The sequence below is a fragment of the Aulonocara sp. 'chitande type north' Nkhata Bay genome, linkage group LG2 (genome assembly GCF_057382095.1).
Source record: "Aulonocara sp. 'chitande type north' Nkhata Bay isolate Kocher_YH1m ecotype deep benthic linkage group LG2, A_spYH_male_GT1.1, whole genome shotgun sequence".
Classification (NCBI taxonomy): domain Eukaryota; kingdom Metazoa; phylum Chordata; class Actinopteri; order Cichliformes; family Cichlidae; genus Aulonocara; species Aulonocara sp. 'chitande type north' Nkhata Bay.
This window is the reverse complement of record NC_141345.1, coordinates 21,260,025-21,276,118: the sequence shown is the minus strand read 5'-3', so window position 1 is coordinate 21,276,118 and position 16,094 is coordinate 21,260,025. Positions and strand designations below refer to the sequence as shown.

General features: G+C 37.6%; 2 protein-coding genes across 2 annotated transcripts; one reads left to right on the top strand and one right to left on the bottom strand.

Annotated features, from left to right (window-relative positions):
• Positions 1-6,639: 6,639 nt before the first annotated feature.
• Positions 6,640-10,656, bottom strand: LOC147337730 (uncharacterized). The gene is made up of 8 exons (XM_086262936.1): positions 10,553-10,656; positions 9,568-9,692; positions 8,936-9,292; positions 8,628-8,847; positions 8,083-8,306; positions 7,760-7,907; positions 7,545-7,654; positions 6,640-7,312 (listed from the first exon to the last, which is right to left on the bottom strand). The coding sequence occupies exons 1-8, from the start codon at positions 10,590-10,592 to the stop codon at positions 7,004-7,006; spliced, it is 1,533 nt and encodes a 510-aa protein (XP_086119062.1). The 5' UTR covers positions 10,593-10,656; the 3' UTR covers positions 6,640-7,003.
• Positions 10,657-10,942: 286 nt separating this feature from the next.
• On the top strand, positions 10,943-15,765 carry LOC147337729 (uncharacterized). Its single transcript, XM_086262931.1, has 4 exons — positions 10,943-11,205; positions 12,107-12,479; positions 12,572-12,652; positions 13,228-15,765. Exons 1-4 carry the CDS (start codon positions 10,967-10,969, stop codon positions 15,373-15,375), a joined length of 2,841 nt encoding a protein of 946 aa, XP_086119057.1. The 5' UTR covers positions 10,943-10,966; the 3' UTR covers positions 15,376-15,765.
• The last annotated feature ends 329 nt before the right edge of the window (positions 15,766-16,094 follow it).

Below are 16,094 nucleotides of genomic sequence, written 5' to 3'. Positions count from 1 at the left end.
CCTCTGAGTGTTAAATACAACACTGCTGAGTGTTAAATTAACACTTTTGACAGTGTTATATGTTTAAAAGTAACCTAGTCAGTATTGAAGATTAACAATGGCTAACACTGAGCAGTGCTGATTTTCTAACACTGGAAAATAACTCAAAATGTTAGAAATATTCCAGTGTTAGAAAATCAGCACTGCTCAGTGTTAGCCATTGTTAATCTTCAAAACTGACTAGGTTACTTTTAAACATAGTCTTAAACATACTTTTAAGCTCAGGCCATGGGTGGTGTGGAGAGAACTGACAGTTATGTTCTTTTGTCCATAAACTGGCATTTTTTGGACTTTCTATTATTCATTTGGTATTTTGGTAAATTTTCTATATGGTAACACTATAGGCACACAGATAAAAGCACAAATGTGCACTGTGTAATCCCTGAAGCAATCGGTACTAAGCTGGTGAGTCCTGGCTTTTTAGCAGAGGGAAGACAGGAATTAGGAGAGCTATCAAAGTGGAAAAGCAGAGGGACATTAAATAGGCATGACTTTAACACACTCACGATGTGCAGTTATTTCAAGCTGAGTCATATATTCATATGTAGTCTGATTAATTAGAAGTGAAAGTAGGGAAATCATCTGCATTCCATCAAGGCTGAGCTGATATGTTGCTCTGCTCAGCTATAAATGCTTGTGATATAGTCACGTCACAGGAAATATTGTCCAACTTAGTGACTAGAAACCAGGTTTAATGAATAAATGACCTGGTGCGTTTACTAATGAGAGCAGGGATGGTTCAAGAAGTTTATACAGACAAAGCCATGACATCATTTCATGGCTTTGTAATTCACTTTCCTGGGTGAATTACTGCACTCAGATCATGAAACAGTATTTTGTTGTTATCAGCCCAGATTAAGCTCAACTACTGGCCAAGACAAAGTAAGACAGCTTATCCCCTGAATGCCCAAGAAAGGGGTAAAATGAGGATAGACAACCAATTAGTGAACTAGAGAGAGAGTTGAAGTCCCCAAAGACAGTTTATGGGGCGTCCAGGGTTTTCCCATCTCAAATTTGCAAGTAATATAGAGAAGATAGCCCAAAACATGTTCATAGATGTTGTTGCTATGGACCCTGCTGGCAAAAAAATACAATCCCTTACTGAGGGGGATAAGATGTCATTGGAGAATTGAATATCAGACTTGCTTCTATTGGGAGCTTCTCTTTCTTCTCTTCCCTCCTCCTCAGTCTCTATGAATCAAATTTGACCCAAATGAAATAATAATAGTGTCTGGGGAAAAAATATTTTGGTTGCTTTTAAATTGGAAGAACATCTGCAGCATCAAGCTTAAGTCCACATGGAGCTCTTGTAATGAGGCTGGATCGTGCTGAAATTTATCCTTTCATTCTCTAGTCTGGGCAGTGAAATCAATCTTAGGAAAGTTAAGGTAGAAGTGTGTATGTGTGTGTGCGCACTTGCATGTTTCCTCTTTTTTATAAATGCTTACACGTGTGTGCTGTAAAAATAACAACTGTGGGTTATCACCATACACCATCCATGCAAGACCAAAAACAGAAAAAGAAAGAAAATGGAGAACACAAAAGAGGAAAGACACAAAGTGTCTTCACTCGTGCTTTGACTTTTTCTACTTCAAAGCCAGTGAACCCATACCTGTCGCCCAAATATGTGAAACACATCAGTCATAGCGACTTTAAATTTCCCCCCATCCTTGGATGCTACCACAGGTGTTATTCCTGGCTGTATTGATAATGCCAGATTGCAGTCAGTAGTGGCGATATTAAAACACAGTCCCTAAACTGCACTTTAGTGACCTTTTGTGCTGTCAGAAAGTTTGACATTTGTTACGGTGAACCAGAACTGGTTGTCAAATGGCAGCATTGACACACAGAAAAAGCAAATGACATGTGAAGACAGTGATGTACCGTAAGTGACACATATAGATATGATCTCCCTTTTCAAAAAGGACAGAAATACCCTAAAGGTGCATATTTGGAAAAAAAAAATGGGAACACCAAGAAGAAGAAGGAGGGAGGCAATCGTGGCTGTCATTGATATTGGTAGCACTGGGCGTGAGTTTCATGGTATTTAAGAATCGCTCAGGCGTCAGCTTTCATCTGTAATGTCGGAGGTGATTACACACTAATTGAAGTAATCTAGTTCTGCTGCTAATCACGGTTAAAGAGTTCACCCTTTTATCACAGTGGACTACATGTCATGCAGACTTGTAGGCTCTGGCACCTTTAAATCAAGATGCATGAGTGAAAAAATATATATATAAAATGGGAGACAGCGTGATACAATGGAGCAATCTACTGCTCTCAAGGGCATTTGGTTTTCAGTCACTTTCACATAGAGTACAGAAGCTTTTTCAGCTCAAGTACATAGTGTCATAATACCACTGCAATTTAAGTAGTTTAGTCATGGTTAAGTCTTTTATAGGGCAGTGCCCTGTATATGGGGTGTATGACTAGTGAATGTGGTTTAAAATGTTACCAAAATTTGATTTGGCACTCAATGATTGAATTCCTTTGTTTCAATGTACACAGTAAAACTAAGTTCAAAGGCAATTTCACCTTAAATGAAACACAATAAAAATACAATAAAAGTAATACCACTGATAAAAGATATAAATGATAAGATTAAAAAATGGAATGGAACAGGAAACAGGATTAAATATGCATTAGTGCAAACTGTGATCTTTATGATATACACATATTCTACCATGTTTCCTTTTATGTTGTATTGTTTTTTACCGTATTACTCTTAATATATGATGATCTTAATATATCCTATATATTAAGATCATGTATACTGTATGATTTCAAATATGCAGCTATGCAGCAGCCAGCATAATCCATGCTAGCTGATTTTAAAACAACAACAACAGAAAACATTTTAAAGTGGAATTCAGGACCCAGTGAACAGAAACATCTAAAAAAACAGGAGAGTGGAAAGAGATTCATGCAAGGATTTCTGCAAGGTCAAAAACAGAGGGAGGTTATGCAAACAGGCTATATAATGATAAACCTTTAAGACAGAACAGAGAGAAGAAAATAAAGAAAGAGAACAGAAAAGACTGTGGTGAAACATGAATACTGACAGCGCTGAAGTGAAACTGCGTCCAGGTTAAATGTGCTTCAGGTGACCCTCCTATGGAAAACGGGTGGGTGTGACCAGGAAAAAATGGCAGGAAAGTCAATGAATTAAACTAAGAAAGAGAGAGAGAGAGAGAGAGAGAGAGAGAGAGAGAGAGCTTACTGAAGGAGAAGTGAGCTTTAAGTCTGGGTCCTAGCTGATGTCAGAGAAAGCAGTGCAAGTGGGGAACTGCAGAGTGTGGATTGAGAAATCATGTGTCTTTTCTACTGTGATGAGGTGCTGTAGGAGCAGGAAATAGGGGTTACCGGTCAGCCCGGCTTCTTTCGTCACAGTAACCCCAATTCACAATATTATTACAGTTAAGGTCAAACTGAGCAGAAACCCAGAATGAAGGAAGAGAGGGGCAGACAATGAGCATCCGAAAGAGTCAGAGAGCAAGAGAAATAAAGTGAGACAAAGCGAAGAGGTGTATTGCTGTGTGTCATGCTGGTCATCCAGTAACTTTATGGTAAAAGAAAAAAGAAAGAAATGAAAAGTGCAGAGTTACAGAGCCTACTCTTTCAACCGGTTTGATGTTGCTCTATGGGCCAGAAACCTCTAAGAACAAGAGTCTGTCTCTCCTTGTCACAGTGAATATATACCACCTACTTCCAGCCTGCCTCCCATGCTTGTTGCTCCTTAGTCCACATCCTCAGTTTCTGCAGTTTCCAATGGCAACCAACGGAACTAAAAGATGTTTTTAGTTGACATATTACTTATGAAATGTATCTTTTCTCCCTTCTACTGCATCTACCCCTGTAGATCATTGTGGAAGATGCTGCACATTTGTACTCTAAAGCTGACTGAGGAAAGAGCTCTGCGGGTGGAGCGGGCAGACTGTTGCACATGTCTGTTGCCATGGGGATTCTGGCGCAGTGACTATGCAGTAATGCGGCTTCGGGAATGGAAGATCTGTTTTCGCAAGGGAGGTTCGTGCAAAAAAAAAAAGAAAAGAAAAGAAAAAAGAAGAAAAAATGGAGCGTGCATGAGCCGGATCCTCAGCCACCAATTATGTGGAGGGGGCATTTATTTTGGAAAGTGAGTTAGCGAGGCTTTACTTAGGATGGGAGCAAGGTGCTGCCTCAGAGACCTTTGATGTTTTCATACTACCTCACAGACCAGATTAAATTAAAGATCGGCCACCACGAAAACGAGAAAAATCCATTTCAATAAGGGGAAGACAATGGAGAGCTAATGGAGGCTTCATAATTGCATGTTCCCAAGATAAACATGTTAATCAAATACAAGGCCTGCATAGAAAACAGTCATTTGCTGTTCAACAAGTCGAGGGCGCTCAGAATATTGCCGATATAATCACTGGAATACATGAATTAATTTTAATTAATATTAATAAAAAAAAGCCATCTGCAATTTGCATATTATATGTCCACATTCTGGCCTCTGTACTATTGGCAATTTTCTTAAATCTTTTGTTGAATATACCATCTTACAGTTCAATCTTAGCTTCAGGCAGGATTTGATAACCACAAGCACAACGTATTATGGTAACAAGGAGGAAAAGGTTACTTTAACAGTTCAAGGATAACTAACTTAAATTGTTATGGAGATTTGTATCCCTATGAGACCTTTGCTGGGAAAAAAAAACAAAACATTGAAAATAAGAATTTAATTAAAATTTTTTTTAAAAATCAGTAGCTTCTGCTGAGAAACTGTGTTGTGATAACAAATTGTAACAACTTTTAGTGCAAAACAATATTTGAAATGTGTGGATGCAATTAAATGAGAGCACGTTGAGAAATTAATTGTTAAACACATACAGTGTTGTCGATGGCACATTTGAGCCCAGATGAATTAAGCAGAGTACTCATCACACACAGTAACTACATAAGCAAATCTAACATTTTAGTTCCAATGTCGCAATCAGAACAGAGAAAAAGACTCAACTATCATTTAAACACTGTTTAAACACTGTTAACATTTACATAATTTAATTGTTGTATCCACTCGCAGGCTCTTAGCGCTTGACTGCCAAAATATTTGCTCAATAAGCTAAAGAATATGTTTATAGCCACACCATAAAGCAATAATACTCCATACATAAAATGTGGCAAATGCACACAAAAATACTCTTCTTCACAGTTGTTGGTGAAGCTTTTGTGGGGACGTTTGAACATCTTGTGTTTAAGTACACGGATACACCCATGGGGGACCCCAAGTACATAATAGTCCAAACAGTATTTAAAAATAAATAATGAAAAAGAAAATTGCAACTGTTTTATTATGACATATTACATAGACTTTTTTTTATGTAGCGCGCTCATGTGTGAGTGTACGGCTCACAGACGACATCCACTTTAAGACCGACTTTTCTGCTTTGTTTAACAGCTACATGAGTTTGTGGTTAAGAGGCACTGTAATTGCAGCATGCTTTGTTTGATTCATGACCTTTGCCGCACGTCATTTCGACTTTCCTCTCGTTCTTTGCGTGTTTGCTCTCTGCTTTTGAAGAGATGAGACAAAAGTATAATAAATATGCAAAACTTGAAAGAAAAAGAATCCAGAAGAAGGTCTGTTTTGTGTAACCGTTTGTTACTTCTTTTCGGGATAAGTTGCATCATGTATCATGGCCTTTTTTTGGATTAGGGTTAACCTAACCCTTCTGAAAAGGCTTCTGAGTTTTTCATAGGCCATGAGATGTAATTTGCACTTCTGCATAAGAACCACTTAGGAGCTCTTTAATTACCACTGAAACACCAATTTGAACTTTATAGCTGCAGTACTGAAAAAAGAAAACACTGTCTTATTTGATGCTGTCCAATATTACTTCTTAGCAGTTATTACCTACTAAAAACATGGTCTGATAAGCATGCATAATCAGAGGAGACTGTCTCATCAATTATTTGTAATGGTCCCCCTGTCCTCTCAGATTCACACTTGCTTTCCCTCTCATCTGTGTCTCTCTGTCATGTGCATGCCTTTGGTGCACTGCAAAAACAGCTATACTTGAAACAAGCCAAATATTCTTAAATCTGACAAAATTTTCTTGTTTTGAGCAAAAAAATCTGCCAATGGGGTAAGCAAAAGTTGCTTGACTAGAATTCTTAAAACTAGCAAATTAATCTAACTGCCATATGCCTTTTAACTAGACAAAATTGTCTAAAATGTATGCTTATTTGAAGAAAATATGACTTATTATAAGTAAAAGATACTTTGATATTTAGAAAATCTGTACCTAAAATGAGTATTATGCTTTCTTGAACAAGCTGTTTTCAAGAATTATTTGCTTACTTTAAGATTCGACACCTTAATTTAGATTTTTCACATAAAAAAAAACACCTTACTATAGGACAAATTTTCTTAAAACTGAATTGTTTCTTTCTTGATTGAGCTAACTATAAGAATTATGTTTCGACTCTGAGAACAATAATCAGCAAAAATTCCTGAGAATAAGACACCATCTCTTCAAAAAGCTACTAAAAATAAGGGAATTCATCTTAAATTAAGACAGCAAAAGCACTCTTAGATTTTGCACTTTTATTGACACAGCAATGGGTCAGTAACTCACTGAGGTCTGTTCCAGGAGAATCATGTCTAAAATTATACATTTCAGCAGGGTACTGTGTAACATGGCCAATATAAGAAGTGCATATTCCAGATACTCTTAACATGAATAATAACAGTATAACACACTCATGGCTGGTATCAAAAATAAATTTTGCTGAAGCTTAAAACAATCACTATTTCAAATCCTATATTACATAACATTTTAGAAGAACAAGTTTAACGACCACACAAACAAACATGTGTTTTACATTTGAATAACTTTTCTAGAGAGAAAAAAAACAACCTCACTGACCAACACTGAGTCTGATAAACAAGGCAGATGGAGTCTGTCATCTGAGAGACTCACTCAATGAATGACTTCCACTCACCAAGCGCCTTCTTGTAAGAGGGGGTTGAATCTCGGTCATGGATGGAGTCTTTGAGTATTTCAGTTTGCAAGACAGACAGCAGCGTGGAAATGCACTTTGGATATGTGAGGTGGAGGGCATAGTAATATGCCATCAGATAGAGCAGTCCCTCATTAAGATCCTTCCGGTCAAAAGTGCTCACTGGTGTGGTTCCAACAGCTATCATGCAGTTGCCTTCAGAGACAAGCAGAACTGGACAAGCCAGGGGTCGCTGACGCAGGTAGCCTTCAGGGTCTTCTGAAGTCTACATGACAGAAAAAAAGAGGATTAGAACAAGACCGTAAGAAATACAATTTTTGAGTTGCATTACAGTTTAAAATAGATCAACTTTTTTTGTAGGTTTTATTAACATCAACATGTTATGGGGATCTGAACTTTAAGAATATTTGACTGACTCCACAGTAAAATATATAAAATGAAAACATGAGTAACTGCAAAATTCAACAATATATACACATAGAATATTGCAGCCTTACCTTTAGGACATGGAAAAAAGCCTCACTACAGATGCCCAGCTTCTTAGGTGGTACTGTGCTGGAAGGGAAAAGCACGGGAAGGGCTCTGAACACAGCTGCTGCATGTTCCACTGGTTTGAAAAAAGAAAAATAAGACAGGGCAACACCATTAAGCATTGCAAATAATGTAATCTGCAAAGCATAAATGTAGACAAATCAAGATACTGTAGCATTACCTCCATCCAAAGTTTTTGGCGGCTTCATAACTTTCTTCATGACACCATAAAACTGCACCTTCGAGTAGAAGATTTCCCATCTATCCTTCATCTCAGAAATGTATTTCAAGTTGGATGGTTGAATAATTCTCCGCAGCTCATCAAGGACCTGAAAAATACAGACAGAAACCCAACTGAGATAGATCTGTCTAGCTCTGTATCTGGTCTTGACAATAAGTGATAACAATTTAAACATGAGGGCCAGTATTTAAGAAATTTGAAAATCATATCAAAATGTCCCCAAAGGAATAACAGGATGGCTAAAAGAAATAAGTGCTGCTTACATGGTCCAGTTCTCTGAAACAAGGATATGCCTCTAGTATCTTCACTGCTCTGTCCTGCTCCTTTATAGCATCAGAGTTAATGAATTGTCTTCTAGACTCAAACTCCAGGTTCAGCAGTTGGGTAACAGCAGCTTTGTTCGGTTTTTTGGTCTTGTATATTTCTTGAAGTGTCTTGTAGTGTCTTGCCTGGGTTTTTTGGCTGTCAAAGAAGTCAGCTGAACCAGCTAAACACACAGAGCAGAGGTGTGTAAATAATTTATTGCCACAGTAAGGCTTTATATATCTGTTATTGGTGCAAAACAATAATACAAAAATACCAAAATATTTCTGTAAATTAGATCAACAAATTAACTAACCACCTATCTTAAAATTGTTCATTAATCCTGTGAAGTTGTCACTATTAAATGGAACACAAAGATTCCAAGATAAACAGTGAAGTAGTTGTGTTCCATTGTTAGCAGAATTAAAAAAAAAAAAAAAAAAGGATCGTCCAAACCACATTTACACTCAGGCTGTAATAAGAGGGTGCATTATATTATACTTACATTCTTCATCACTGCCATCCTGGTGGTGCACTGGGGTGCCCATCGATCTAACTGGTGATTTATCTAGAATAATAGTTGATGCACTGGACTCCCCACTGCTGTCACTTTTTGCAACGCTTTCATTCCCATCCTTTCTTGGCTTCTTCGCAGGAGGTTTTTTGCCCTTCCTTGGACTTTTGACATTGGAGAGTCTCTTCATTAGCTTTTTAGCAACATGCTCCTAACAGGTACAAACGGTAAAAATTAAAAGATGATAAGATACATCACTCATGATTAACACAGAGTGGTATTGAGCAAATGCTACTTACCCACTCACCACACGTTTCTTTAAGCATTGGGTAGTACTCCATTAATCGCTTTGCCATGGCATCAACCTCATGTTTGCTGGGGTATCTGGAGTCTTCAGCTGCTCTTGCTATCGAAATCATGTTTGTCATGGTGTTTCTTACAAGTCGACAAAAGAGTTCCTTTGACAAAGGTTCAGCACACTCTGTCCCCAGCCGCTTCTTTTCAAAGTAGGAATGTCGAGCTTGCTCAAGTTCACTGTCTGTGAAGACTATGTACTCTGGGTTGGACATAGTCACAAACTTAGAAGTGCTGGGTTCCTCTCTGGAGAAGTCACCATCTCCAGTAGTTGTTAGCATTTTTTCAGCAGCAGTCTTGTTCTAAAATACAGTGTACATGGGGCTAATTTCACATAAAATTGCACAAGAACTTTAGGTCTCTACACATGAAAGAAAGTACAACAAAATATCAGTAAAGTGTTGAACAATAAAAAATATGTATATTTAATAAATGTGTGGGCCACTTGATTTAAATCAAAACTAAAGAAGATTCTACTGTCTATCTGTTAAGTGAGTATTGGTGGAATTACTTGAAACTGCATAAAACAAGCTGGTGTGTTCTCAGTTTTGTCACACAGCGATAGGACAGAACTTACTTCTTCACATTTGTGCACTGCAAGCCATAGAGCCCGACGCCTGAGGAAATGTTCAGGACCAGGAAACAGATCTTTGATGTCATCTCGTGAAAGTGATGAGAGCAGGTCTTCTCCAACATTTGCTTCTGCAATAGGAGTTTCCAATTATCACTACATTGCATCATCCTCATGTGCAAGCCAGCTGACAGCTTTGCTTGGGTAACAAACAGGATGCACAAGAAACATAATTTAATATTTACCATTTAAAAACAATACTCTATTCCATTATATTCCCTCCTGACTGCTCCACAGGTTCTAAATTACCTTCCTCCCATTGACTGGAAAAAGTATTATATTTGTGATTCGCTTGCACCTTTCGTCCACATGTAAACAGCGTTTTCAGTCACTGAAAAAGGAGATTTCTAAAAACGCTTGCCAGGGTGGATATTTTCGAAAACTCCTTTTTTGCATTTAGGTGTGGACGAGAAAAACGGAGAAAACGCAGCGTCAAAGGTGTGGGCCTTGTGCGCCACGTTATTGTTTCGGTGAAATGAATTTCTACAATACTGTTACTGTTAATTGTACTCTCTGCAGTGTTTAAATACTTACATATACACAGTTACTGTCCCTCCAGACTGGGTTCTGCTTCTATGCCCCATCTTTCTTTACTATTTCCCACCGAGGCTTCTAGACTTCTGATTGGCCAACATTTCTACATGGTTAGGAATATATCGCCACCTGTTGCTTTGGCATGTTCCTAGCAGCGTTTTCCTTCATTTCTGCGTTTCCGTGTGGACGGGATTATTTTTAAAATGAAAACGGAAAATCTCCGTTTTCAGAAATACCCATGTATGTAGTGTAATAGCACTAGCATATTTAAATATGCTAATGCAACTAAGCTAACCGCACAAGCTAAGCTAACAACCGGGTATAGCCTGCCATGCTAGCGACTTACCATGCAACATAGCAGAACACAAAACATAGAAAAAACAAAACAGTCACATACCTTTCAGGGTGGCAATTGTTATTTCGTCCAGTTTCTCCATCGCATGCCTTAATTTCTTCACACTGTACCACTGTATCCCGGACCCAAAAATATTACTAATCCTGCAATCCAAATTTGAGGCGCGAAGCTAGAGGCGCGAAGCTAGAGGCACGAAGCTGGACTGTACCAACTCAGGAGTATGGGGTTGTGTACAGAAATGGTTTAGTTCGCTGTTTTATATCTATAAAATTCTATATATTTAAAGATTTAACTATTTAGTTAGATTATATTAAGTAAATACTGACATGTCGGTACTATTACTTAGTACAGCTGTTATAAGGCACCGAATTAGGATAGCCATTCCTACCCCTTAATGGAATAATCCTGGTCATCTTGGCTTTATGGGAGAAACGGTTCACAGACCAGTGAAACAAAATGATTTGGCGCTGTGTTATCTGCTTCGTTTTTGTGGGTCTGACCCTCAAATCCTTACTGAGTCATATTAATTCTGCACATAGCCATAGTCCAGATTTCCGTGTAGTTTGTGGCATAGATGGATGTGTCAAAGAATATCGTGTTTACAATTCATTTTGGTATCACATTCGTCGAACACACTCCGACCACCTTGGCAATGGACGATGCAGCGGATCGACTAGGACACAAAAATCTGTAAGGTGAGACTGACTATATACTTTGATATCTTTGAAAATAATCATATAAAGTATTCATGTTAGATTCCTACTTGTGTTTACAGCTTAACAGTAGATATGTTAATGCTAATTCCTTATGATCCACATCAATGCTATTTCTAAACAATTTTTCTGAGTGCTTAATTTCTCCTAATAGAGAAAACACCATTTTTATTTATTTTTTTTACTTTTGTTTTAAATAAACCAATGGGCATGGTCCAGAGTCTCCTTGGTTGTTTGTGTTTATTAATATTCATTGTTTCAGTTAGTTTCCTGGTTATTTGTTAATTATTTCCTGTGTTTAGGTGTTCTCCGTGCCTCCCTTGTCTTGAGTCAAGTGTCCCTGGTTTGATGTTCATGTTTATTCCTGTTTTACTTTGATAGTCCCATGCCCTGCATCAGTGTATTCTGTTGCCCTTCCCCCTGGTCTCTTCTCATCTGATTAGTGTCAGCTGTGTTTCGTACCTGTCTGCCAATTCCTCGTTTCCCTGTGTGTGTGTATATTTAGTGTGTGCTTCCCTCTGTTCTTTGTCGGATCGTCTGCATTTTCTCCTCTGTGTCATCTGTGTTCCCTCCCTCAGGTTTTCATGTCTCATGCTCCTTGCTCCAGGTTGTAAGGTTTTTGCAACATTTTCAATGTTTCCTGTGTTCTTTAGTTTAGCTTTCCAGGTTTAGGTTTTTGAGGATTTTTAAAGCTTTTAAACTACAGTTAAGCTACCAAATATCAATCAGCAATAAATTAGTAACAATTTATTAAACTCAGTCTGAAAACATACATATTTTGGAGTAAATTATCAAATGCAGAATAGAATTATTTAGAAATGATCAGTGTAGCTTGTAATTAATATCTTTAACTAGTCAATTAATCAATTAATCTCAATTGCAGTTCTAGGAGGGAACCCTCATCAGCGGAGAACAGAAGTCTGAGTAACATGTGGGCCTACAGGACTGATCCAGTGGTCGAAAACCAGCCAACAAGCCAGCCAACAATGGATGCAGCTGTAGACACCAGATTGAACTCAGGAGAAGATGCAGTGATTGATCAAAACACAATACAGCATGATCCAGACAGTGTGTGCCCCGAACATTTTGGTACTTTTGACAATAATAAGACATTGTACTCTGGCTTCGATGATGGTGCCCATATCTCGCAAAGGCCCCTTGTTCCATCCCAGACCAACAATGATACCTCGACTCCAAACATTTCAGCAGCTTGTCCAAGCGGGTTCGCAGATGGAGTAGCATCATCCCAATCTATGGTGAGTCTATCACTACTGAACAATAACAACTTCTTTTGATAAAACATTTTACCAGTTTATAACATTCCTATATTTATTTCTCTTTTCTGAAGGATGACTCCTGCCACGATGTTCTTACCAGACAAGCAACAGCTCTTGTATTGACTGCAAGAGAGAAACATCGTCTTTCACAGGTTTGTGCTCATACAAAATTAGAATGATTATTTTAACATGTGGCTCTATTTTTTTTCATCATTTATTATTAACAATTTCCCTAAACTGTAACAGCCTTTAATTCATTCTGATTATCCTAATAGTAACTATGCAAAACCGAGCATCACTTGTATGTGCCTCCAACTTTCCAACAAATGACTATGACTGCCTTAGTTTACCTAAGGCAGTCATAGTCTCCAGCCATCCATCCATTTGCCTCCGCCTATCCTTTTCAGGGTTGCTCCCATCACAAGCCTTCCTCTGCCACCTAACTCTTAGTCTCAGTTTAAAAAGGAAAATTGTAATCTTAATTAAACTAAAAATTTGAGTTTTGCAAGAAATCCGAGAAGGAATTTAAAAAATTTTTTTTTTTCCTTCAGTTTCAGTGAGGGAAAAAATCTATAAGAAACAGTCAAATAATTCTATGCAGTTTTTTTGGTTGCAGAGCTACGTACGTTATTAGTCCTTACATTATAAGTTGTCTATTCGCTAAAAATAAATCTCTTTTAATAGCAAACAACTAAGATGTCGTTTGTCCTTTCTGTCTGTTTTTCAGAGTGGTGTGAATGATGTCGTTGCAGCATTACAACAGTATCAGGCATCGTTGGTCAATAATCTGAGAAGTCAGGTACAAAAGGTTTTCCAGCAGCATCATGGAAGTGGACTTGAAAAAGATGTTTTGGCAGTCTTCGACCAGATTGAGGATCCATTTGCCTCTGTTTCAACAACATACAGGCAGGATGATGTGATAAAGAGAAATTTCAATTTTGTGGAGTCCGAGGAGGTTTGTGTTGGGTATACTGCTGTCATGGGAAAAAAAGGGAAAAAAAGATTCCTCACTACTGTGCCCAAATGTTTTCATTATGTTCCGCTTGTCAGAAGTTTGGAGCAGTTATTGTCCCATCCAAGAGTTTTGGCATTGATAGATGAGCAGAAAAATTTGAGAAATGAGTATTTATATGATATCATAGATGGAGAACTCATGAAGTCTCACCGTTTATTTTCTGCACACCCCTCTGCCTTACAGATTATCCTTTACTCAGATGAAATTGAAATTTGTAACCCACTTGGGTCTCATGCCTCCAAAAATAAGTTGGTAATGTTCTATTATACTTTGGGAAACATTAATCCTAAATATCGATCAAAACTACCTGCCATTCGTCTACTTGCCATTGCAAAAAAGAGTGCGCTTTCTGAATGTGGTGTAGATGGAATCTTGCAAAGGCTGCATGAGGACTTAGGGAAGCTATATAATGGAGTTAAAATTCAAACTGGAAATGGTGAACGTGAAATATTTGGAGCATTAGTTTCATTATGTGGAGACACTTTGGCGCAACATGAGCTTTGCGGGTTTAAAGAGGGTGTTGGGTTTGCTCATAGTAAATGCAGGCAGTGTGAATGTTCATTTGAGGACATGCAAATTTATTTTGATGAGGATAACTTTGAGGAACGGACATTTGAACGACATGTCCGGCAATGTAGCGAAATTGAGAAGGCCAACACAGAGTATCTAAGAAGCAGCTTAAAAACAACATATGGAATAAACAGAAGAAGCAAACTTATTAATTTCCCAGCATTCAACTTGATCCAACAAACACCCCAAGACATGATGCATGTAATTTTTGAAGGGATTGCTCCATTAGAAATAAAGTGTGTGTTGAAACACTTAGTTCTCATGGGAGAGCTAGACTTAGATCTCTTCAATGCTGCAGTGACTGGTTTCCCATACTCTCCAGTTGATATTAGAGATAAACCAAGTGTTATTACCTACAGTACATTAGCTTCCAGTGACAATAAGTTGAAGCAGTCCTCGGGGCAAATGATTGTTCTTCTGAAAATTTTGCCATTTCTGATTGATGCAGCCAAAGGTACTGAACACTACGCATTCATTCTTGAACTCATTGAGATAGTTCAGATTTTACTTGCTCCTGTCATCAGTCTGCAGACTATTAACAAGTTGAAAATCCTCATTGAACAGCACTTGAAGCACATGAAAGCCCTATTCCCATATAACAACATCACACCAAAACAACATTATTTGATTCATACACCAAGCCAAATTAAACGTTTGGGACCAATGGTCCGTCATATGTGCATGAGATTTGAATCGAAACATTGCTTTTTCAAACAATGGGCGTCAAAAATAAATTTTAAAAATGTTTGCAAATCTTTAATAAAGCATAATCAAATGTATGAATGTTGTCAGAATGTGGATAGTTTTGATCACCCCATTTTTTCCAATGAATGCACATTAGGACCAACCTCAGAAGTAAGCATAATGTCATACTTAAAAGAAAAAATGAGGGTCTTCCTTGGAAATGATGAAGTAAACCATGCAGTGACTGTTAAATGGCTTAATCTAAATGGTAACAAATACATAAGGGATAGGTCATTAATTGTTTGTGCTGTTGGTTCTAGTGGTTTACCTATATTTGGGCTTGTGAAAAATATCTATGTGATCAATTCATCATTGTACTGTTTTGAATTCCAGCAGCACAATACCATTTGTTATGACAAAGATTACATGTCATATAAGATAGAGATTCCAAACATGGCACAAGCAACGGAGCTGATATCCGCTGATAATCTTATGGATTTCACTCCATATTACAGTTTCACACACAAAGATATGACATATGCAGTCATGAAATATTACCTGTGTGATGTAATTGGACTACACATGAGTTCAACAGATGTTTTATAAAAGGCACACTGCTTTACATGCATGAACTGTATTATCAGGTTATTGTTTTGGACAGTTTTGTTGTTGAGTTTTCTATCAAATCTGACAGTTGAATGCGATTGTAGCATTGCCACAGTGAAGATATGTGTACTGATACTTGTCTGATGCTGATCTATTAATCTGTTTGACATGGCCTAAAGTGAATGAGTTATGCCGTTTCTGTTTTTCAAATGGGCCTGTATTTCATGTTTATCATGTGCTTTTAGTTCCAGCTTTTGTGCATGTTTTGTCAAACTTGACAGCAGTTTTATTACACTTTAGTGTCAATAAATACATTTCTTAAACTGAGCAGCTGTTTAAGTGGCCTTACTCTTGAAATGAGAAAAATAATCTTGTTTTTATTAGGGAATTTCAACCAAACGGTTTTCATACCTTGTAACTGGTAAATAAAGCTCAAGATGAGCTGAAATATCCTTTTAAGGAAAAGTTAGACATATTTTCCTAGAATAAGATTTATTTTCTTGTGCAAAACTTGCTTGTTAAGAATATATTTTCTTTTTAGACAAAAAATAAGAAAAAATGTCCATAAACAAGGGTTTTTTTACTTTCTTGAAAATCGTTTTTTGCAGTGTGTGTCCTAAATGACAGTGCTTATCTCCACCCAGAAGTGGGTGTGGCTACCCCGAATTGCACTTGCACCCCTGATGTTCATCAACAGTAACCAGTAGCATATAACCCTG